A 24,570-nucleotide genomic window follows, 5' to 3' on the forward strand; every position below is an offset into this window, starting at 1 on the left:
CTTAGGGCAATGCAAACAGTGCTGTAGTTAAAGCCCGACTCCGACAAGTCGGAAATAAATGTGCGTTTCCAACAAATTAATAATGTAAACTACAATCTCACGAGTCACGAGAAAAAATATATATCTCAGAAAGTGCACTATCGCGCTGCGCTGGACTTCCCGTATCAGCTCCGCTTATAAAGCCGGGATCTAATCCTGTTAATATGAAATAAGCCTGCTCCCAAGCAGGTTTAAGCTTGCACACCTGTTGCTATGACAGCAAGTCTAGGATGAGCTTCGAAGAACCAAACAATCCAAGATCATGCCAAATCGTCAACAATCAAATCCAGCTAACTGAGTTAGCGACATACGAAGAACGGGCCCCAGGTCCTTCATCAGATCTGGATACGGCCTGGATCCGGCGGACTGCGGTAAACTTATAACTATGCAACCGTCTACTACAGTATCGCATCAGGCAGTGCATTATAGTCTCCCTGAGAAAAATTGGATTCATTCATTGCTAAAGGAGAGAAAGAATTTTCTAAACTTGTTAAATCATCTAAATTGACATGTATGTTAGATCCTATACCGACTAAGCTACTGAAAGAGATGCTTCCAGAGGTCATAGATCCTCTTCTTAATATCATTAATTCATCAATGTCATTAGGATACGTACCAAAATCTTTTAAGCTGGCTATGATTAAATCGCTTGTTAAAAAAACACAACTTAAAACCTACAGAATTAGTCAATTGCAGGCCGATCTCGAATCTACCTTTTCCGTCAAAGATACTAGAAAAGGTAGTATCTTCACAACTATGTTCCTTTCTTGAAAGAAATGATATCTGCAAGGATTTTCAGTCAGGATTTAGACCGTACGATAGTATTGAGACAGCTCTCATTAGAGTCACAAATGATTTGCTCGTATCATCCGATCCGGTTGTATCTCGCTATTAGTGTCACTCGACCTTAGTGCTGCATTTTATACTATAGACCACAACATTCTTTTAAATAGACTCGAAAATTATGTTGGCATTAGTGGATTTGCATTAGCATGGTTTAAATCATACCGTTATCAGTTTGTACCAGTAAATGAAGAGATGTCTTATCAAACAAAATTTCAGTATGGTGTACCACAAGGCTCAGTACTAGGACTGTTGCTGTTCACTCTGTACATGCTACCCTTGGGAGATATAATTAGGAAGCATGGCATTAGTTTTCACTGTTATGCTGATGATACTCAGCTCTATATTTCTTCACACCCTTATGAAACTTACCAATTCACAAAATTAACGGAATGCATAACTGGTTTAAAAAATGGGATGACTAGCAATTTCCTACTACTTAATTCAAAAAAAAAAAAAAAAAGAGAAATAATTATTGGACAAAAAACTTCCTCACGTAATTACCTAGAATACTGTCTAACACTTGATGGCTGCTCTGTCAAGTCCTTGTCGTCGGTTAGGAACCTGGGTGTGCTCTTTGATACCAATCTTTCAGCTGAAAGTCACTTGTCTAGTATCTGTAAAACCACATTTTTTCATCTTAAAAATATATCTAAATTATGTCATATGCTTGCAATGAAAAATGCAGAAAAATTAGTTCATGCGTTCATGAACATCAAGGCTAGATTATTGTAATGCCTCTATGGGAGGTTGCCCTGCATGATTAATAAACAAACTACAGCTGGTGCAAAATGCAGCCGCAAGAGTTCTTACCAGAACCAGGTAGTATGACCGCATTAGCCCAGTTCTGTCATCACTGCTTTGGCTCCCTATTAAACAACATATACATTTTAAAATATTGCTGATTACTTACAAAGCACTAAATGGTTTAGCTCCCCAGTACTTGAGCGAGCTATAGTCCTTCATGTCTATTGCGATCTCAAAATTTTCGTCCAGCTGATAATACCTAGAATATCAAAATTGACTGCTGGCGGTAGATCCTTTTCCTATTTAGCACCAAAACTTTGGAACAATCTTCCTAACATTGTCCGGGAAGCAGACACACTCTGTCAGTTCAAATCTAGACTAAAAACACATCTCTTTGGCCTAACATACACATAACACATTATAGACTTCTATAATTCAATGTTAGGCTGCATAGATTAGGTCAGCCGGAAACGGGAACACTCCCCATAAATCCTGATGTACTACTTACATCATAAGAAGGATGGCGTCTACGCTAATATTAGTCTCTCTGTTTATCCGAGGTTTACCGCAGTCCGCCGGATCCAGGCCGAATCCAGATCTGATGAAGGACCTGCGCCTGGACACAGCGACAACGCAGTCCTGAAGTGTCAACCAGTCCCTCCCATGTGAAGGCCTCCTTCCCTTCCCTTTACCTCAGTACAGATAAAATGTTGTCGGGATAATTCCGGTTCACGTGGCTACGCAGACGCGACAAAAAAATTCTGCATTATAAATTTTTAAGCCCAGACAAGTAGTTTATTGAGGGTTGATTTGTAAAGAAGGACTACACGCCTGCGCAGATATATATTCAAACGTGCATACCGTTGGATTGAACACGCAATATGCATGTGTGCAACATTTGTGTTTTCGCTGGTTTGCATTTTTGAGGTTTGCGCAGATAACGGATAATCGTTTGCACCTTCGAACCTATTTCAGGGAGTGCGTTCTCGAGACACCAGGCACTGTTTTGCGCGGATGGGCGGCCGGAGGGCGTTAAGGGTTTTCCTGTTAGAACAGTGTCGTGTTAGCTGCCCTTAAGTTAATAACTAATGATCTTCGCAATGGAAGTGAATCAATCGATCAAAACTAACTTTAGCTGGACAATAACTTTATCTGTCACGGTAATTTCCTATTATCACTGTAAAGCTGCTTTGAAACAATCCATATTGTTAAAAGCGCTATATAAATGAAGGTGACTTGACTTGACATTAACTGTCCAACCTGGTTCTTACAGCAGAAGGTCCATTGTCTTTACTTCTAATGACTTGCCAAGGTTCATCAGGCACATTAGATTATATTAGCAATTCGATTTCTGCTTCGATGCTAGGAAGACAAACCTCTTTAAGATACGGCCATCTCTCCAAATACTTTTGCTGTGGAATGTTGAACTTGCAGTTTCCTTTGGTTTCAAAAGCAGTATGGTTGGATGTGGCAAAGTACATTCACTGCAGCTAAGTCATTATTTGCATTGTTTACTCATGTGACCATGATTTAAACAGCCAAAACACAAAGCCCTTGCTTCGCAAAACGTCTTCAAGATTCCAGGTTGTGTTGTAGTCCTTTAAAAAGAAGACATTATTTATTCTGGCTGCTTGAATGTTTATTTTGTGCTCTTTGAATTGAAAGTCTCTCGTCATCTTCAACCTTTCTGTCAATTGGTACAGCACTAGTCATGAAGACCCTTTTTGTTTTGAGGGCTGCTGTAACCCAGTGTCCATCCTCACGGGAAGGGGGGGGTGGGAGGGAGGGAGAGAGAGAGAGAGAGAGAGAGAGAGAGACTACATTACTTGTACTGAAATGTTGCTTGTCTCTCTTTCAGTGCAGCAAAGCGGTCAATGACTTTCTCATTGAAATCATGCATTTTGAGGACTAGTTCCCTCTCCATGGAGAGCATGGCCAGTGCATTCAGATGTTCCTGGCCCATTGAATTTCGCAGGAATGTCTTAATTCTTTTCAAAGTTGAGAAACATCTCTCAGCTTCAGCTGTTGTCATGGGAGTAGTTATGAGAATGTTCAACAAACTCACAGTCTCAGAGAATGTCTCCTGGAGGTTGTAGCTCATGATAACCTGGTACAGTGCCAGTGCACCACAGCAAGCCTTGAATTCAGGATTCTCATAGATCAGAGACAGTTCCGTCTTGAGCTTTGCCTTGTTCAGCGTGGGATATGCCTTCACAGTGGCATTCAGAGCCTTAGCAGGAAATGAATGGCAGTACCTTTCAAACATATCTCCCTGTACTAAGGTAGCACTCACAAGGTGTCACGGTTCATAAATCCTATGTCTCTTTCTTGTCTCGTGTTCTGTTGTTGTGTGTGTGTGAGTGCTGATTGTGTGGGCGTGCCGGCTCATTAGTGCTCATCAGCGATCCAGCTCATCATCCCCGTCACCAGCTGCAGCTCATCTCATCACCCTATATATACTCACCACTTTCTCATCTCCTTTGTCAGATCGTTGTTTGTGGTGTCCCGGTGTGTTTTCCAGTCTGCGTTCGAGTCTTGTGCCTTCCGTGTTCCTGTTCGTGTTCCTGTGGATTTACTTTGGATTATCTCACCTCTGGACTCAGCTCATCGCACTGCTGCACCTTCACCACCGGGTTCATCTGGCCATCGGGGTCCCTGCGCCGCTAGCCTGTTCTCTGGACGTTTATTTATATCACAATAAAAGAGTTTACTTGCATCTTGCTTCCTCCCATCATTTCATGACAGAACGATCTGACCCGACCATGCAAGCAGCGAGTGGCTCTTCAAGTTCAGTGGAAACGTTTGTGAGCAACAGCAGAATGGACGCTCAAGAGAAAAACCTCAACGATACAGCTCGCGCTGTTCAGGCGTTAGTGGCGCAGGTGTCCGGGCTCACCCAGCAGATTCAACAGCTTCGGGTTCCCACTGCGCCACCCACGCCGCCGATTCCCCCACCACCAGTACAGCCCTCCCAGTCGGAGCCCCGCCTGCCGGTTCCCGAAGCCTATTCAGGTGAACCTAATTACTGTCGAGCTTTCCTAACCAGGTGTTCGATGCATTTCTCTCTTCAGCCCAGGACATTCCATGATGAGCGAACCAAGGTCGCGTTCGTATTGACGCTTCTGACTGGGAAAGCGGCGCTATGGGGAACGGCGGTGTGGGAGAATCAGGACGAATGCTGCTCCTCGTTCCAGAGGCTCTCCGAAGAAATGAGGCGGGTATTTGACCGCGCTGTTGCAGGAATAGAGGCTGCTAGAGTGCTGGCAGATTTACGACAAGGTGAAAGATCCGTGTCGGATTTTTCGATTGAGTTTCGAACCCTTGCAGCAGAGAGCCAATGGAACGAGGAGGCGCAGTGGGACATGTTCCTGCATGGGCTGGCTGACCGCGTCCAAAAGGAGATCTACGCCATGGACCTTCCCACCAGACTCAATGACCTCATTGCTCTGGCCCTGAGAGTGGACGCACGGCTTTCTCGTGTAGATCGACGTTGTCAACCTAATCGTCCTTCTGGAGGGATCGAGGGACAGCGTTCCGGAGGCGGAGACGCGGTCAGCCCCGTCTACGATCACGAGCCCATGCAGGTGGGTCGAGCCCGGCTTTCCCGGGAGGAGAAGGAGAGGCGGAGATCCCTGGGCCTTTGCATGTACTGTGGAGGAGCTGGACATTTCGCTTACAGTTGTCCGTTAAAAGGCCCAGCCCGACAGTAAGTATGAGGCTACTGTCGGGTGGGATCTCTGCCGAGAAGACCTCATCAACATCTACTCTCCTTCCGGTAAGACTCCGATGGTCAACTCACCTCCACGACTGTCGGGCACTTCTGGATTCAGGGGCTGAGGGTAATTTCATGGACCACACTTTTGCACACAAGTTTCAAGTTCCTCTCAGAACCCTCACACACCAGATTGCAGTACACGCCCTCAATGGTCAGAAACTCCCCACCATTTCACTGGCCACCGAAGACATCACCCTCATCACATCAGGCAATCATACCAAAACCATCTCCTTTTACATTCTGGACACTCCTCTAGCACCCATCGTCCTTGGTCACCCCTGGCTCACCCGTCACAACCCCAAAGTGGACTGGCAGTCAAAGTCTGTGTCGGCGTGGAGCAGTCATTGTCATAAGTCTTGTCTTGTGTCTGCCTGTCCGTCTGTTTCTGTCCCTGTGTTTCTGAAGGAGGTGTTCAGTAAGTATCGGGCTGCTTCTCTTCCCCCGCATCGTCCCTATGACTGTGCTATAGAGTTATTGCCAGGTACGTCTCCGCCTAAGGGCAAATTATATTCACTCTCTGTTCCGGAGAGAGAGGCCATGGAGAAATACATTTCTGATTCTCTAGCAACGGGGTTCATCCGCCCTTCCTCTTCTCCAGCGGGGGCGGGGTTCTTTTTTGTGGGGAAGAAGGATGGATCGTTGCGACCTTGTATTGATTACCGGGGGTTGAACAGCATCACAGTAAAGAATACTTATCCTTTGCCGTTGATGTCTTCAGCCTTCGAGAGGTTGCAGGGAGCATCTATCTTCACGAAATTGGATTTACGGAATGCTTATCATTTGGTCCGCATCAGGGAGGGGGATGAGTGGAAGACCGCTTTTAACACCCCCAGGGGGCACTTTGAATACTTGGTTATGCCTTTTGGCCTTTCCAACTCCCCAGCGGTCTTCCAGGCACTTGTCAATGACGTGTTACGAGACATGGTCGATCAGTTCATATGTGTCTACCTGGATGACATATTGATTTTTTTCATCGTCTCTCCAGGAACACGTGCAACACGCCCGACAAGTGCTTCAGAGGTTGCTAGAGAATGGGCTTTTTGTCAAGGCGGAGAAATGCGCTTTTCATGCACAGTCTGTTCCTTTTCTAGGTTACATCATTTCGGATGAGGGAATGCGCATGGATCCTGAGAAAATCAAGGCTGTGGTGGATTGGCCAAGTCCAGATTCCCGTAAGGCCCTACTGAGGTTTCTGGGGTTCGCCAATTTCTACCGGCGTTTCATTCGCAATTTCAGCCAACTAGCCGCACCTCTGACCGCCTTGACCTCCCCCAGAACGATGTTCAGGTGGTCAGACGCAGCCGAGGCTGCGTTTGCCAAACTGAAGGGTTGCTTCGTTTCAGCCCCCATCCTGATAACCCCTGATCCATCACGTCAGTTCGTGGTGGAGGTCGATGCGTCAGAGGTGGGGGTAGGTGCAGTGTTATCCCAGCGTTCTCCTTCAGACGACAAGATGCATCCTTGCGCGTTTTTGTCTCATCGTTTATCCCCTGCCGAGCGCAATTATGACATTGGCAACAGAGAGTTGTTGGCGGTCAAGTTAGCATTGGAGGAGTGGCGCCACTGGTTAGAAGGGTCGGGGGTACCTTTTATCGTCTGGACCGATCACAAGAACTTGGAATGCATTCGGACTGCTAAAAGACTAAACTCCAGGCAGGCTCGGTGGGCTCTTTTTTTCAGTCGTTTTGATTTTACTCTCTCGTACCGCCCGGGTTCCAAAAACATCAAACCCGATTCTTTATCGAGTATTTTTGACCATTCCGAATGCCCGTCTACTCCCGAGTGCATTCTACCAGAGACTCTATTCATCTCTACACTCACATGGGAGATCGACTCGAAGGTCAAGAAGGCCTTAGAAGGGGTAACGCCTCCGGCTCGTTGTCCACCGAATCGTTTATTTGTGCCTGAGGGTTTACGGTCCAGCGTTATTCAGTGGGGACATTGTTCCAATGTGGCTTGCCATCCAGGAGTTAATCGCACTAAATTTTTAGTCAAGCAACGATTCTGGTGGCCTCTTATGGCTCGTGACGTTCACAGTTTTGTCTTGGCTTGCTCAGTTTGCGCCACGGGTAAGACTTCTAATCGACCTCCAGATGGGTTACTTCAACCGCTGCCGGTGCCTTCGAGACCCTGGTCCCATATCGCTCTAGATTTTATCACCGCCCTCCCAGGGTCACACGGTAGTTTTGACCGTGGTGGACCGGTTCTCGAAGGCGGCCCATTTCGTTCCCTTGCCCAAATTACCCTCAGCCAAGGAGACAGCGTTGATTGTCGTTAACCACGTCTTTCGGCTACATGGCCTCCCGACAGACGTGGTTTCTGACAGAGGACCCCAATTTGTGTCCAAATTTTGGCGAGAATTTTGTAAACTCCTGGGGGCGACTGTCAGTCTGTCCTCTGGGTTCCATCCCCAGAGCAATGGTCAAACTGAGCGAGCCAACCAGGATTTGGAGAGAACGTTGCGATGTTTAGTGTCCAAGAATCCTTCCTCTTGGAGTCAGCAACTGTCTATGGTGGAGTACGCCCACAACACGTTGCCAGTGTCATCCACGGGCCTATCACCGTTTGAGTGTAGTGTAGGGTACCAGCCACCAATTTTTCCTAGTCTGGAATCCGAAGTCGCGGTCCCCTCTGCCCACGCCTTCGTCCAGTGGTGTCGCCGTACTTGGACTAGAGCCCGTGAGACTCTACTCCAAGTGGAGTCTACTCCAATCCGCCAGTCCCGGTTCCCCCCCCGCCGCGACTCGTAGATGGGGAACCTACTTATTCGGTCAATCGTGTTCTGGACTCGAGACGGAGGGGACGCGGATTCCAGTACTTGGTGGACTGGGAAGGTTACGGTCCGGAGGAGAGAAGTTGGGTACCAGCTAGAGAAATCCTGGATCACTCCCTTATCGATGATTACAATCGGCAGGTAAGGGAGTCTGGGAACGCCAGGAGGCGTTCCTAGGGAGGGGGGTACTGTCACGGTTCATAAATCCTATGTCTCTTTCTTGTCTCGTGTTCTGTTGTTGTGTGTGTGTGAGTGCTGATTGTGTGGGCGTGCCGGCTCATTAGTGCTCATCAGCGATCCAGCTCATCATCCCCGTCACCAGCTGCAGCTCATCTCATCACCCTATATATACTCACCACTTTCTCATCTCCTTTGTCAGATCGTTGTTTGTGGTATCCCGGTGTGTTTTCCAGTCTGCGTTCGAGTCTTGTGCCTTCCGTGTTCCTGTTCGTGTTCCTGTGGATTTACTTTGGATTATCTCACCTCTGGACTCACCTCATCGCACTGCTGCACCTTCACCACCCTGCGCCACTAGCCTGTTCTCTGGACGTTACGTCATTTATATCACAATAAAAGAGTTTACTTGCATCTTGCTTCCTCCCATCATTTCATGACACAAGGTGGCCAGTGAAAGAGAACCTCGCTTTGGTGTGAGCCAGGATGGTGTCGCAGACCTCTTCAGACAGCCTCTGCTTCGCCTCTTCTGTCAAAGCCGTCCTTGGTCTGTCGGTTCCTGATGGCTCTTGCAGCTGGTCAGAGTCTCTGAATGCAAACAAACCAATAATGTGTTTGTTAGGCTGTGTACAGTACTGTAGTCTACGTGATGCACATGTTCACACTTTATCCAGTACAAAGATGTCAGTATACCCACTGATGGTCTTCGGGGTCCATTGGACCCCAAATGAATTTTGCTTAAATAAAAAATTTTTTTCTCTTTTTCCAAATGGTATGAAACTTCCTACGGCTCTCAACACTTTCTAGATCTACAAAAAAAACAAAAATTTAAATGGAATGTTATCTGTTTTTATGTAGGCGTGACAAAAATAGTGACACTCGTGGTCTTTGGGGTCTATTGGACCCCAGACAATAACATTTAATTTTGTAACAGAACAATATATATATATATTTTTTTTACAAATATAATTTTACTCTGTTTATTAATGTTTTTACTCAACATTTGTACAGTTTTTGGAGGATTTATGATATGTTTTAAATTTCTATAAATAAATAAATAAATATTTATTTATCACTGAACTCAAAATAGACAAAATTCATCATCAAAATCAGAAACAACGCAGAACACAAAGACAGAAATGACAGAAATAAAGTGGCACACTGTTGTTGTTTTCAGTACAAAAAAATTGACAAAACTTTGACAAAAAGTATTTTATTTTGTTAGAATTGTGATTTTATAATATTTAGATATGAATCCAACTGAATCCAACTTTTGAAACTATATCTTTCAGTAATTCAAATAGCATATAGGCCTAGTGGAGCTCTATAGCCATCTAGTGCTTAAAGTGATTTATTACAATTTTTAAACTGTATTTTCCAAAAAATGGGCAAAAATCTTACATTAAACCTTGTAAAATTATCCATGGTATCCCCAGGAATGAAAGTTAGAAATCTGGGTCTTTTATAAAGTGTATTTAACATAAAATGTTGTGGTTTTTTTTGTTGTTGTTTTTTTTTTTTGTAAAAAGCCTATTTAAATAAATATTTATTTGTTTATTAAAAAATATCATAAATCCTCCAAAAACAAATGTTGAGTAAAAACATTACTAAACAGAGTAAAATTATGTTTGTTAAAAAAAACAACCTATTGTTATGTTACAAAATTAAATGTTATTGTCTGGGGTCCAATAGACCCCAAAGACCACGAGTGTCACTTCTTTTGAAGACCATCAGAGGGTTAAAATGGGCAGGGATGCATAATGTTATTGTTAAACACTGTTTTTTAAGCTATCCATTGTGCCTCACCTAACCAGGATGTCCAGCGCAGAGTAAAGCAAGCTAGATTACACCACTGGCAATATATTATAAAAAAGAACATATATTATAAAAAAAGAACACAAATACAGTCTCCTTTCATGCATCTGTTCTCATAACAAAGCTCTGCTTTGAGAAGGATCGAATAATATAAATGTTATCTTACCTAATGGTCTGCACACTGCTTGTGAAGCTCTCGAGGGTCCTTTTGATGAAGACTGCATCAATGTCCTTCTTCTGGAGCTTCTGGTACAGAATGTCGACGTGGGGCATGATTTTGTGAAAAAAAATAAAATCTTCGTCCTGTAGCATCCTCACGTAGCCAGATGCCTCTCTCACGCTGAGCTGGTCAAATGGACCATGTGAACCCGTCTTGATGGCTTCAAAACATTCAAGGAGGTAATCTCGGTTCTCGTAAACAGTGTTGACGATCCTGCTGTTAAAATTCCACCTTGTAGATGAAGCTCTGGGCAGTCTTCGTGAAACAATCTTGTCCAGAACGCTGCACCGTTTCGGTGACCGGGAAAAGAAAGACGCAATACCGCTCAGATCGGAAAAGAAAACGTTAACTTTTTTGATGTGGGAGGTAGCTTGCTGTATGATCAAATTAAGCTGATGTGCATAGCAGTGCACATAATGGGCATTCTTAAAATGTTCACGCACTTTTTGCTGCACACCAGCCTTCTCTCCCCTCATCACACTGGCACCATCGTAAGCTTGTGCAACGAGTTTCATTTTGTCGTTGTCGTCGGCCAAAAGCTGGTTCAGTCTCTCCAAAAGTACACTGGCAATTGAAACTGACGTTGAATCCGAGATGGGAATAAACTAAAAAAAATGTTCCTGCGCTGCATGGTTGTCATCAATGTATCTAAGCACAAGAACCAGCTGTGTCTGCGTGGAGACGTCCGTAGTTTCATCAGCTTGGATGGCCAGATAGCTAGCTGACTTGACCTCCTCCACAATCTTTTCCCGCGCAACCGCTAGCATACATTCTAAAAGCTCGTTCTGCACCGTCTTGGATGTGCCCTTGAACACCGTGGCATTTTTCAGGTGCTCATCAAAAACTTCATCTAACTCTGCCACGAAGTCCACCAATCCAAGAAAAATACCTGGGTTTGTGGAGCCCTCCGTCTCATCCTTGCCTCGCAAAGCCAACTCGAACACTCCGCAAAACTTCACACATTGGATGAGCCGGTTGAGGATGTGTCGGTTCTTGCTCACCTCATCGTTGTGGTGACGAACAGCTAGCCTGTATCCCTCATTCAGTTGAGTGGCAATGTTCACCCTCCCAATAGTCGCAAATCTCAAGCAGCTATCCATGTGGATCTTTGACATCTCATGCTTCTTGATTTTCTCAGACAGATGGTGCATATCTGTCACACCAGTCGAAACCCAAGCAGTGCTGTCTGTCGTCATGGTGTCAGGGTGGAAGAGTAGGCAGGGGTAGCAGAAGACTGCGTTAGCTTCTTCACAACCTGCTAGCCAGCTTTTTTTCACATACCAATTTGTTGAAAATCCTCGGGTGTAGGACTTTCCAGCCTTTATAGAAATTTGTTTAATAATTAATTTTTGGAGGTCCTGATTGTTTTAATGCCTCTTTGTCTGAATTGGATCGTCGACTGAAAGGAACTTCTTTCAGAGACGCAACGGAATTGCACACATTAACAGCCATCTTGAAAGTAGCAAGTGACTTGATCGAAGATATCCCCCTCGCTCTCTTTGCTCAGTTACGTATGATGCAAGCGCGTAAGTGCGAGTCCCAAATCCTCATTGAAAATGCATTGAAGGCTCATTTTCCGAAAAAAAAAGTTTTAACATGAGAGTCAATGGGAGAATGCTTAGGCTTAGGCAATTCGCCCAGAGAGGCGGGGGTCGCGGGTGTGACCATTTGAAACGTGACTTGAATCTGACGAATCTGATTGGACAATGACAGATAATATGTCTAGAACACTGAAAACTACTTTTGCTGTGATAGAATTTGTGAAAAAAAAAAAATCCTCTTTCTCCCAGTTGGTAGTGCATCGCCCAAATCGCCCCTATACACCATCCACCCCTGCTGTACGTGCAGAAGAAGTTGTAGAAGCTGTAGATCGGCCATCTACTGATTTCTTATGCTTCTTACTTGAAGTCACTGACACAGAGGAAATGCTATCATCAGGATTTTGATTCCGGCAGGCTGCACATTTTTGAACTTTCCCCACTCTTCTGGCCGTAGGGGTGGTTTAGTGGTAATAATAATAAAAAAATAAAAAAAACAGTTGTAGTAACTACTGTCATTCTGTTCCATCTACAATTTACAGTAGCTTTGAAGTACAGCTGTTGCGATTGGAATGTGATGATCCTGTTCTGTTAGCACTGGTGTATCGGCCCCCTCACCTAGTGAAAGATTTTATAAATGAATTTACTGCTTTTGTGGGTGAATGTGTAACTAATTATAACAATATTCGTCTGCTAGGGGACTTTAATGTCCATATGTGTTGTCAGTCAAAACCTCTAACAATGGAGTTTTTAAACATAATTGATTCATTTAACATGGTTCAGTGGGTGAAAGATCTTACGCATACTCATGGACATATTTTGGACCTGGTTCTTTCTCATGTTTTTTCTATTACTGATGCTCAGGTTTTTTACACTCTGATCTCAGATCATATGCCTGTATTATTTTCTATGTACTTTCATCCACCAAGATTGAACATTACTCCTACTGCACAATGGACTCCTGCAATGGTTCCTTTTTTCCCTGTTTTCGTGATGACTTCACTAACACCTTTACCGAGGTGTGTTTGTCTCTGTCCCTGGACTCATCTTTACCTGACTTGGATGCTGAACAACATCTTAGTCTGCTTAATACTGCATGCTCAGAGGTTTTAAATACCACTGCTCCTCTAAAACCTAAGAAGTTAAAACCTAAAACTGAACCATGGCTCAATGATAACATCCGCTCTCTGAGGCGAGCCTTTAGAGGAGCAGAACGTAAATGGAAAAAGGATAAATTACAAATTTCCTATGAAATGCTCAGAAACTGTTTTAGTGCTTTTCATAAAGCTATGAAATCTGCTAAGTCTAAGTATTTTTCTAATTAAATTGCAAAAAATCATCATAGTTCTAAAACCTTATTTTCTGTGTTAAATTCTGCTCTAAATCCTCCTGTAAATGTGATTTCAAATTCCTCAGTATCATTATGTGAAGGTTTCTCAAGGTTTTTCTGTGATAAGATCACCTCTCTAAGATCTCAGTTACACCCATCTGCTAATGTTCCACCTGAACTGTGTTGTTCTCCAGCCATATGGAGTGTGACCCAGTTTCTCTTCTGTCGCTCAGAGAAATTATTGACCATTTGTAAACCTTCCTTCAGCTGTCATGATGTTCTTTCTCCCCGTATTTTGAAACAAATTTTTGATTCGGTTTGACCATGTCTTTTCTGAATAAATGCTTGTACTCAGGCACTATCCTTGACAGCCTAAAACAAGCTATTGTTTCACCTCTTCTCAAGAAACCTTCACTTGATGATAAGGATTTTAATAATCTCGTCACTTCCTTTTATTACCAAAGCATTGGAGACAACTGTTCTCATTCAACTCCAGTCTTTTCTTAGCTCAAATCAAACATTTTAAACTTTCCAGTCTGGCTTAAGCCTCTGCACAGCACCGGGTCAGCTTTATTACGGGTTTTTAACGATATACTGTTAGCGACTGTCTCTGGTGACTCTGTGATCCTAATACTGTTAGACCTAACCTCGGCTTTTGATACAGTTGATCATAAAATTATCTTATCCCAACTAGAATGTTTTGTGGGCATCCAGGGAACTGTCCTCAGTTGGTTTAAATCATATTTAACCGAAGTTTCTCTGTTAGACAGTAATTTTTCTTCGTCGCCTGCTCAACTCTGCTGTGCAGTGCCGCAGGGTTCAATTCTCACACCGATTCTTTTTTTCCTGTATTTACTTCCTCTGGGCTCCATTTTCAGAAAAGCATTGGGGTATCATGTCACTGCTATGCAGATGAAACCCAAATTTATTTACCTCTGAAACAAAACAAACATTCTTCTCTGCAAACTCTTTTTACATGCCTAGATGAAGTGAAAATGTGGTTTTCTCAAAAATTCTTATTTCTGAATGAATCTAAAACCAAGGTTATAGTCTTTGGCCCCCATGGAAACTTTAAGAGCAGTAACATTGACCTGGATTACCTTGCTCCCTTTACTTCATCCTGCATTAAGAACTTAGGTGTTTTCTGGGATCAGAACCTCAAATTTGAAAAACAAATAAATGTGATGATTAGTTCTAGCTACGTCTTCTCTCTAAGATTAAATCCTCCTGTCTGAGAAAACCTTAGAGATTGCTATCCATGCGCTCATTACATCTCGGTTGGATTATTGCAACTCTCTTTACTATGGCATGACCAAACACTCTATTGCTCATCTCCAAATGCCGCTGCAAAGCTCCTCAAAAGAAAACGTAAATTTGATCACGTTTCTACGATTTTGAAATCACTGCATTGGCTACCTGTGCATTTTAGAATTGAGTTTAAAATTATTCTCTCTTTTTTTTAAAAAAATCCTTAAATAATCTGGTATAAATAGCTACCGAGCTATTTGTCAGAGCTACTCTGTCCACACAATCCCACACAAAATCTGAGGTCTGGTGATAAGAGACTTTTATCTGTCCCCAGATCACGATTAAAGCATAGAGGAGATAGAGCCTTTGCTATTGCCGGCCCTAGGCTGTGGAACAGCCTTCCGGTTTACATCAGATCGGCACAGTCTTTAACTGTTTTTACATCTTCTCTTAAAACCTAATTTTTTTCTTTAGCTTTTAATTCATTGTGAGCTTCTGTCATGAATGTGTGGTTTTGCCTTTGTCTTTTTACCTTGTGTTTTGTTCAGCACTTTGGTCAGCCATGTTTGCTGTTTTTAAATGTGCTATATAAATAAAAACAAACTTGAAACAAACTTGATTTACTTCTAGATCACACTGTATTGCTTACTCAGCATTTTCTGCAAACTGTTTCAGCCACTTGTTGACTGCATTAATGAATATTTCACATGAGGAGGCTCTTGGTTTAAACCATGTATGCTGGTCCTTTGCATAATCTTCATCAGACATAAATTCCTCAATAGCGTGATTCAACTGAAAGAAATCATTATGCAAATCTTTGTATTCAGTTTCTAATTTAGTTTGAACAGTGTCAACATGTGCAGCATCTATAAGTTGTTCAATTTCCTCAGATTTACTTGTGAGCTGAGCTAGTGTAACAGTGTTGTCTCTGCGTTGTGTTGTGTTTAACTCATGATAGACACCAATTGATGCTTTATGATGGATTTTTATTCTGTTGACAACATAGAACAGCGGTGATCAGATTCACGAATCACCCTCGTGCATATTTGCAGCCATTCACTCTCTTGGCTGTCACAAATCTAAATTAACTCTCGTTTACATAAACTACATAATAAACAGTTATAAATCAACAAATTTGAAACTCATGGTCTGTACCTGTTGACAACATAGAACAGCAGTGATCAGATTCACGAATCACCCTCGTGCATATTCTGTAATGGAGGTGAACATTAAACTTGATATTACAATACATATAACAGTGGCACGAACCCAAATCATATAACATACTTCTAAATACACGTATAACTCAGTATTAACCCATTAAATGGTTATACAATTACTACAATATATTTTACTCATGGAGCACTCACTCACCGCAGCCATTCACTCTCTCGGCTGGCGCAAAGCTAAATTGCCCTATCGGAACCAGTTCATCATACTACCAGATCTGGGCGGAGAGTGCAATTAAAGGGGCCATACATGAAAATAAATGTAGCAAGTGGAAGCACATATTTGACCAGTTACACTAGTTTAGCTTTCCTTGATTGCACAAGTTTTGCAACTGTTCTTCCTTTGCTTTCTCAGTCATTTTTACTGGTCTTTTAGTACTTGTGCAATCCTCAGTTTTCTTCATAATATTGTTACTTATTTAACCTCCAGTATTGGTTAAATGCTTTCATTGTCCTTATATTATTTCATTGTCCTTATATTATTTACATGTAGATAATCTCGAACCTCTGAGGTAATTCTAGAACACCCTTGTCAATAGCAATTCAAACTGACATACACTTCAAGATCCATTGTTCCATAAAAACATCCATATATATTTGTGTCAAACACGTCCTTATCCATCTGGAGTTATTTTTCTTTACTAATGTGAGTAATTTTCTGTCGATGACTAGACCACAGCATATTAATGACAGGAGAGGAGTTTAAGGCCCACAGCTGTAATATCTGCCTACAATGTTCTCACTGCAGTATTCTCTGATCGTTGATTCGCTGAAAACCTTGCACCTGATACGTCAGTAGTGTGTGAAAAGTTCAGAGAGAGTTCAGAGCATAGGTTCGGAGTCCGAGTCGGAGCCCACTGATGCGCGTTTGAAAGTTTGGATGACAATCAAGGTAAGCAGATAATAAAATGGTGTGCCTTTCACTACAGACGTAGCCTTGCCTAATCAGACTGTGTGCCGAGAGTACAGACTTCAACTATAGTTGCGAACGTTGTCTGACGTGCGTTATGTGGGCTAGCTAAATTGCTCAACAAAAATAGGCTCATGGTACAAATTACGTTTTGGCAAATCGGGCAAGTGGCATTTTAAAATTCCCCAAATTATCAAAGGTTGCCCAGATTGTGTTGAGCCTGCCAACCTCAAATTCGGATGCTGAGCGAACCTTTTCAGTTATTGGCCTAAACAAGACTGACACCAGGAACAGACTGTCACTTGATGGCACCCTGTGAGTGATGGGAAGTTTGGATCATTTTACTGACTCGCTTGTTCGATCTCGTTCATTAAAATGAACGAATCTTTTTTCGAGTCATTTCGTTCATTTAAGTGGCTTTAAATGTTATACTTTTAACAGCCAAATTCCCAGAACACATCCACCTACGCAGTCTTTATCATATTCTGAATTAAGAAATCATTATAATGCAGTCAAAAATAATTTACAGGGAACATAAATAATTACTTTACCTTCCGAGTCTTTTGTTCATTTGTCACGTGACAGACGCAATGAACGTTCATGAACGGATTGAACCCTGCTTCAGATACGAGCCTCCTGCAGAGGTAGTGAAGCAGGCCAACACTGCCACTGCGGCATAGGCTACAACAGGCCTAATGTGTGAAACTTGTGTTGTGGTTTTCTGGGGAGGTGGAGTAACTATTATGTGTCCCTTTTGTTTTGAGATTTTTTATTGTTTTGAAGTTGTTGTTTTACATGTTTGTTATTTAATCACCTCTATCTTTATTTTTTTTATAGTGCAATCAATAAATTAATTGTACATTTTGAAACTTTTTCAGGGTTCAGGGTTTATACTAAGTAAACAAGGACTGACATTTTTAAAATTAGGGTTGGGTTACGTGCGCGCACTGATGTTTTACAGAGTCTCACTCCAGCCAAAGTCCCAAAGTTGGCAACCCTGAAAGTATAGCCTGTCACAAACGGCTGAGTTTTCCCAAAGACTTCCCAAGAAACAAGCAGTGTCATACATGCTGCTACATGTTGTTTACTTGACTACAACTAGCTTAACATTGCTTGTCTGGCTGTTTGTACAGACACTTACATTTTGCTTTTCACAGTACTAGTAGTGATTCCAGCTTACTAATAGCTCTATATAAACTGTTGGAACCCTCTTTTGTCCTTGCTGCAATTATATTTAAACTGAAACCGTTGATTAACTCGCAATGTCGCACACGAGTCTCTCTTGCACACACATACAGAGCAATGTAATGCAACGTTATTTCATAGACAGTGTCAGCATTCTCCAGCCCCCTGCCCCCAGCTCCATTCGACTCCATTCAAGTTTTTAGGGCTGGAGTTGTAATGATCTTTTCGGTGGAAACTTGCCAACAGAGAACTAAGAATGACCTGGAATCTACACCCAAAGCATGTCTTTGGAAAATTTGCAGACTTCCTGGGGTGTCTTGCACTGGGTGAATTTTATTTTATGCATACTGTAATGGTGTATTTTATATATTTTTTAAACCCCCAGTGTGGTCATCCTTTTTAATTATGTTCTAATAATGAGCACTTATTCTACTAATTGATGCACTTGATTCTAATTTTAGGCCCTTGATGTAGTAAGTTAGTAGGGTGTAACATTTTCCACAAAACAAGTGGGCATGTTTTGGGTAGGTTAAGTTTTCACACTCTCTCTATGTTCCGTTATCCCATCTACCTGTAGCTCAACACTGGTGTTTCTCTCTAGGTTCAGTTATCCCACCTGATGCAACATTGGTGTTTGATGTGCTTTTGTTGGATTTGTGGAATAAAGAAGACAAAGTTCAAATTCGTACGCTTCACAGACCGCAGAAGTGCACACGGACAGTGATGCCCGCTGACTTTGTCCGTTATCATTACAATGGATCTTTGTTAGTGGGAAACGTGTTTGAGTCCAGGTGGGCCAAAATAACAAATGTGACTGTTTGGGAAAAAAAATAGAGAGAACAATGATAGCTATTGCATTATGTGCATAAAGTACTTTGTCTGAATTTCATATCATTAGATACAAAATATCAAACCAAGTGGCATCTGCAAACAAGCAAGCAAATTATGCCAGATCTTTTTTCACAGGTGTTGTTTATTACATTAACAAAAACATTTTCCTTTTGTCTTTATTTTAAATTTAGTTCATTTTAACAAAGTTCGGGAGAAGCATGTTCAGGTAATGTAGCCAATCAGCACAGTAGGAAGCCTATAAACAGTCAACTCCCACCTCCGTTCCTAAACAGTTTTCCGTCATTTGGCCCCGCCCTAAGTGCCCATCATATCCCAAATTGTGCTGTATTCCTGTCTGACAAAATCTTTCATCTCTGAGGAATCTCCGCTGCAATCCGTGGGATATTTCTGTGGGTCTGTGGGATAGTCTGTGGGATATTTCAACGCATTCTCATCCTAGGGCGTCATTATACTGATGCTTTTGACATTTTGTCTACACTCAACGCACATGGCACCTTTTAGCGTCAATATGAGACGCACAGAGCTTTGTTCGGTTATGGGTAGGTTTAGGTCTGGGGTAGGATTAGGGTTAGACCGCTAGGAGGCGCCTTCTGGCCCATATCTATCTGCGTCTCATATTGACGCTAAAGGGTGCCATGTGCGTTGGATGTAGACGAAATGTCAAAAGGGATGAGAACGGGCTGGATATTTTGAGCTGAAACTTCACAGATGCATTCTGGGGATACCTGAGACTTGTAAATACATCTTGTAAAAAGGGGCATAATAGATCATCATAGCACAATGATGTTAAATGTACTAGACAGCATTACCATTTCTTACATGTCTGTAATTACTGAGGTGGTGCACACGCCCAATCTATTTGTCTCGTTTTGAAGTCTGTCAAAAATAAAGAGCCTAAAAACGAAGAAAAAGAAGTTAAATTAGGCTTCATGAATGGCTCCTTTAAAACACCCCTCCTTTGAGTCTTTCCATATCAGCCCTAATTGAGTGGCTAATAACAAATTATCTGGGACAAAACTAGTGATAATAGATAATCATTAACATCTTTATCCCACTCAAAGAATATTCTCTTCATTACCACAACATCAACCAAACGATAACAATAATTAAAAGCATCAGCTGCAGCATCACCTCAGCATTTAAAGGTTCGGAGTAAAATCAACCTAGGGTCCTTTGCACCATGACATTCTCGGGGGGGCTCAATGTCATGGTGCAAAGGACCCTAGGTTGATTTTACTCCGAACCATCCCTTTAAAGTAATGCCCATCCATCCAGATTTATGGCATTTATTCAGGGTACGTTGGGTCGAGATTTTATTTCACCGTTTGTTTAACCTTCTGCAGCAAAAGCACCCACAAAATTGTGGAGATGTTGTCTGAAGCAATATGCTGGATTTTTTCCAATAATTATGCAGTTCCATATAGACAGGGTCAATTTTCACAAAATCAGAACCCCGAAGGCATTTGGTGATTATTATATTGTACAACATTTATAGGGGTATTAAGGGGTGCTGAATCCAAATATGATGTATATGAAGCTCAAAAATGTCCCAAAATGCCTCAAAATTGAGAAATTCAAAATGCCCGCCACCGCCAGGCTGAAATCTATTTTTCAGTATATCTTTTAACTAAACAAGGTACAAACATGAAATAAATGTGCTTTTGTAAGTTTTCCTACATGGGCAATTCAATGCCATATTCAGATTTGAGAAGTAATGTGAAGAAACAGCTTAGATATTGCAAAAATAGTTAACTATGAATAATTACTCAGTTATTATTATAATAATAATTATTATTATTATTACTATTGTTGATATTATCAGGCTACATTTACTTACTTTGTTTTGGTTTTTTTTAGTTCAAATGTACAAACAAATACAAAAAGTTACAAGCTTTAATTAAATGTTCACAGGTTTTCACACATGGGGAATTTAACATCCTGTCCTGATTTAGATCAAGTGTCAATAATCAGCTTGAAAATCACACAAGTATAAAGAAAAAGGTGGTCATTAGTGATAAAGAAGTTGTCAATCAAATAAGATCCAAAAGCAGGAAGATCCATGGGTCATGGTGATATTCATTGAACTAAATCCCAGTAGATGTTACAGTGACAGCTTATTCGCAGTCCTCTTCAATGTTCTGGTGTTGTCAAGTTTCCTGCAGTTGCATGCGTCTATACATTCCATGCGACTCTTTCTGAATAAAAGAAGAATAGAATAGAAAGAATACAACCAGTACAAGTACAGGTACATTGGAATGCTCTACCAGTCTATCATATTTGTACATTCTTGTACACAATGATCAACATCAGCTAATTCCCTATACACATACCTGCAGCTGCAGCGTTGGCTGAGGCATCCCTTGGTACACCCACATGAAGTGAACTCCCTGCAGGCTTTAGGCATAGGTGGCAGAGACATTAGCTGCACACCTTGTGCATCCATCCCATTTCATCCACTGGAGGAAGATCAGGATGTGGCAGGTGAGCTTGGTTCCAGATTGTTGCTTGATAGTGTGAACGCATGATATGAAACTTCACTGCATCTGAGGTTGGAGTCTCTTGTGGACGACCTTTGCAAAACAACTTCACTCTTGCTTTGTTGCATGTATCAACCTTGGGCACACCATACATCTTACAGATGAATTTCTCTGTTGAATTCACAATATCTTCTGTGAGAGGGCCCTTCCCAACCTCAGATGCAGTGAAGTTTCATATCATGCATTCACACTATTAGTGCCACGGCTAATGTCTCTGCCACCTATGCCTAAAGCCTGCAGGGAGTTCACTTCATGTGGGTGTAACCAAGGGATGCCTCAGCCAACGCTGCAGCTGCAGGTATGTGTATAGGGAATTAGGTGATGTTGATCATTGTGTACAAGAATGTACAAATAAGACAGACTGGTATTCCAATGTACCTGTACTTGTACTGGTTGTAATCTTTCTATTCTATTCTTCTATTATTCAGAAAGAGTCGCATGGAATGTATAGACGCATGCAACTGCAGGAAACTTGACAACACTTGCCAGAACATTGAAGAGGACTGTGAATAAGCTGTCACTGTAACTTCTACTGGGATATAGTTCAATGAATATCACCATGACCCATGGATCTTCCTGCTTTTGGATCTTATTTGATTGACAACTTCTTTATCACTAATGACCACCTTTTTCTCTGTACTTGTGTGATTTTCAAGCTGATTATTGACACTTGATTTAAATCAGGACAGGATGTTACATTCCCCATGTGTGAAAACCTGTGAACATTTAATTAAAGTTTGTAACTTTTTGTATTTGTTTGTACATTTGACCTAAAAAAAAAAAAAATACAAAGTAAATGTAGCCTGATAATATCAACAATAATAGTAATAATAATAATAATTATAATTATAATTATAACTGAGTAATTATTCATAGTTAAAAACAACTATTTTTGCAATATCTAAGCTGTTTCTTCACATTACTTCTCAAATCTGAATATGGCATTGAATTGCCCATGTAGGAAAACTTACAAAAGCACATTTATTTCATGTTTGTACCTTGTTTAGTCAAAAAGATATACTGAAAAATAGATTTCAGCCTGGCGGTGGCGGCCATTTTGAATTTCTCAATTTTGGCATTTTTTAGGCATTTTGGGACATTTTTGAGCTTCATATACATCAGATTTGGATTCAGCACCCCTTAATACCCCTAGACATGTTGTATAATATAAATAATCACAAAATGCCTCGTCCAGCCACGTTCATTGAGTTTATAGGCATTAACCTTCCCTGATTAATTTCCAAGCATTGTTGCCTAAGGAAAAAAATCAACAGAATTATCTTGATCGTATCTAACCTCCTTAAACTTAAACTGTTCTAAACGCAAAGTTCTCTCTCTGCTCTGCCGACCCTTTATTTCGCATTTTCTTTTCCTCGAGTCTTCTGTTCCCGCTCTGGAGGACCAAATCTCCCTAACTCAGAGGCGAATTCAACCCCAGCCTCGGTACCTAATTTTTACTTAAATCACCTGCTAAAACCACTTCTTGACATCTCCCTCAACTCCTACAAACCGCCTTGCCAAGAATACTCCAAACCTACTGGACTGTAAATGATCTCACCGCATCTACAACCTCCCGTTTCCTGATGTTTTCCTTCTATCTGTCACGTCTTTCATTTCTTATCTTAATAGTGGCAAAGGACTCCAAGCCAGATCCATCTAAGTTTACAGTACTGTGCAAAAGTCTTAGGCATGTTAATATCCCCCCTAATATTTTTGAAAACATTCTCACTTTACAGCATTTTAACACAAGTTCCAGTACTTTTCACAGTACTGTAGCTTTGCAGCATCTTGGAGATGTTCCCGCAGTTCTTCTGGATTTAGTTTGTCTCAGTTGTTTCTGTTTCTTCATGTAATCACAGACTCGATGATGGTGAGATCAGATCATCCTGGCTATTGTCAGATTCCTTGTGCATACAGAAATCTCACTGGATTATTACAATTAATGACAAAAAGAATGTTTGGAAATGTAAACTGATATTTCCTACTCACACTACAGCAAAAGATATAAATATCTGACTTAAAACTTTTTTTTGGGGGGGGGGGGGGGGGGGATATTAACATGCCTAAGACTTTTGCACAGTACTGTATATGAAGAGAATCAACATTTCACAGCAAATTTAACAGCAAACCTCTCCCGCAATAAGCAAACCTCAGACCTCCCTCCTCATTAAAGGTATCCAGAGAACCCAGTCCGACCACCCGCCCACCCGCCCGGCCGCCCGCCCAAATTCCAGACAACCCTTAACCATAGACTTACCAAATGTATCTCCACTCTCTGCCTAGGCTACCATTCCATCAATACTTCACATACACTCGACGCATTGTTCAGTTTAGCTGTCTTCGGTTTTCTTCGCTGCTCTGAACTCACCTTCAACTCCAGTTTTAACTCAAAAGTCCATCCTACAAATTCTGATTTGCTGGTAATAAATAGACAATGAAACCTCTAAGTTAATAACTAATGATCTTCGCAACGGAAGTGAATCAATCAATTTAAACCAACTTTAGCTGGACAATAACTTTATCATAGAGCTGTTGTAAAGCCTAAACAATCTGTTAAGGTAATTTCCTATTAACTCTGTAAAGCTACTTTGAAACAATCCATATTGTTAAAAGCGCTATATAAATGAAGGCGACTTGACTTGACTTGACTTTAAAGGGTTAGTTCACCCAAAAATGAAAATTCTGTCAGTAATTACTCACCCTCATGTTGTTCCAACCCCGTAAGACTTTCGCTCATCTTCGGAACACAAATTAAGATATTTTTGATGAAATCTGAGAGCTGTCTCACTCCTCCATAGGCTTCTTAAGGGATTGAAACTTGCTGGCCCAGAATAGTTATTAAAGACATCGTTACACACACACATAACCAGTGTCGGCCAATAGTGAGCCTACGTGGTGACGTGCAACACAGACGCGCTGCGCAGTTTTACTAAGTAAACACACTCAGGCCCACGGAGAACATAATGAATAGTGGAATAAAGTCGTTAGTTTTGTTTGTTTTTTGCGCACAAAAAGTATTCTCGTCGCTTGATAAACTGTGGTTGAACCACTGTAGTCACTTGGTCTATTTTAACGATGTCTTTAATAACTATTCTGGGCCAGGAAGTTTCAATCCCTTAAGAAGCCTATGGAGGAGTGAGACAGCTCTCAGATTTCATCAAAAATATCTTAATTTGTGTTCTGAAGATGAACGAAAGTCTTACGGGGTTGGAACAACATGAGGGTGAGTAATTACTGACAGAATTATCATTTTTGGGTGAACTAACCCTTTAATTTAGCCTGTCTACTTTTTTTGTTCAGATGAATGCAAAAAAATGTTAACCGGTAGATGGAAAATAAGGTAATGTGCTTTCTG

The 24,570-nt window shown here is 41.6% G+C and overlaps 1 protein-coding gene across 2 annotated transcripts in view; it reads left to right on the forward strand.

Moving 5' to 3' along the window:
* fkbp10a (FKBP prolyl isomerase 10a) overlaps positions 1-24,570 on the forward strand; it is a 315,758-nt gene that overhangs the window by 194,328 nt on the left and 96,860 nt on the right. For both annotated transcript variants that reach the window (XM_084131485.1, XM_084131484.1), the window contains exon 3: positions 18,428-18,617. In XM_084131485.1, the coding sequence (XP_083987611.1) occupies positions 18,428-18,617 (190 nt within the window). The remainder of the gene's footprint in view (positions 1-18,427; positions 18,618-24,570) is intronic.

The sequence above is a fragment of the Abramis brama genome (assembly GCF_963993115.1).
Source record: "Abramis brama genome assembly, chromosome: 12".
Classification (NCBI taxonomy): Eukaryota; Metazoa; Chordata; class Actinopteri; order Cypriniformes; family Leuciscidae; genus Abramis; species Abramis brama.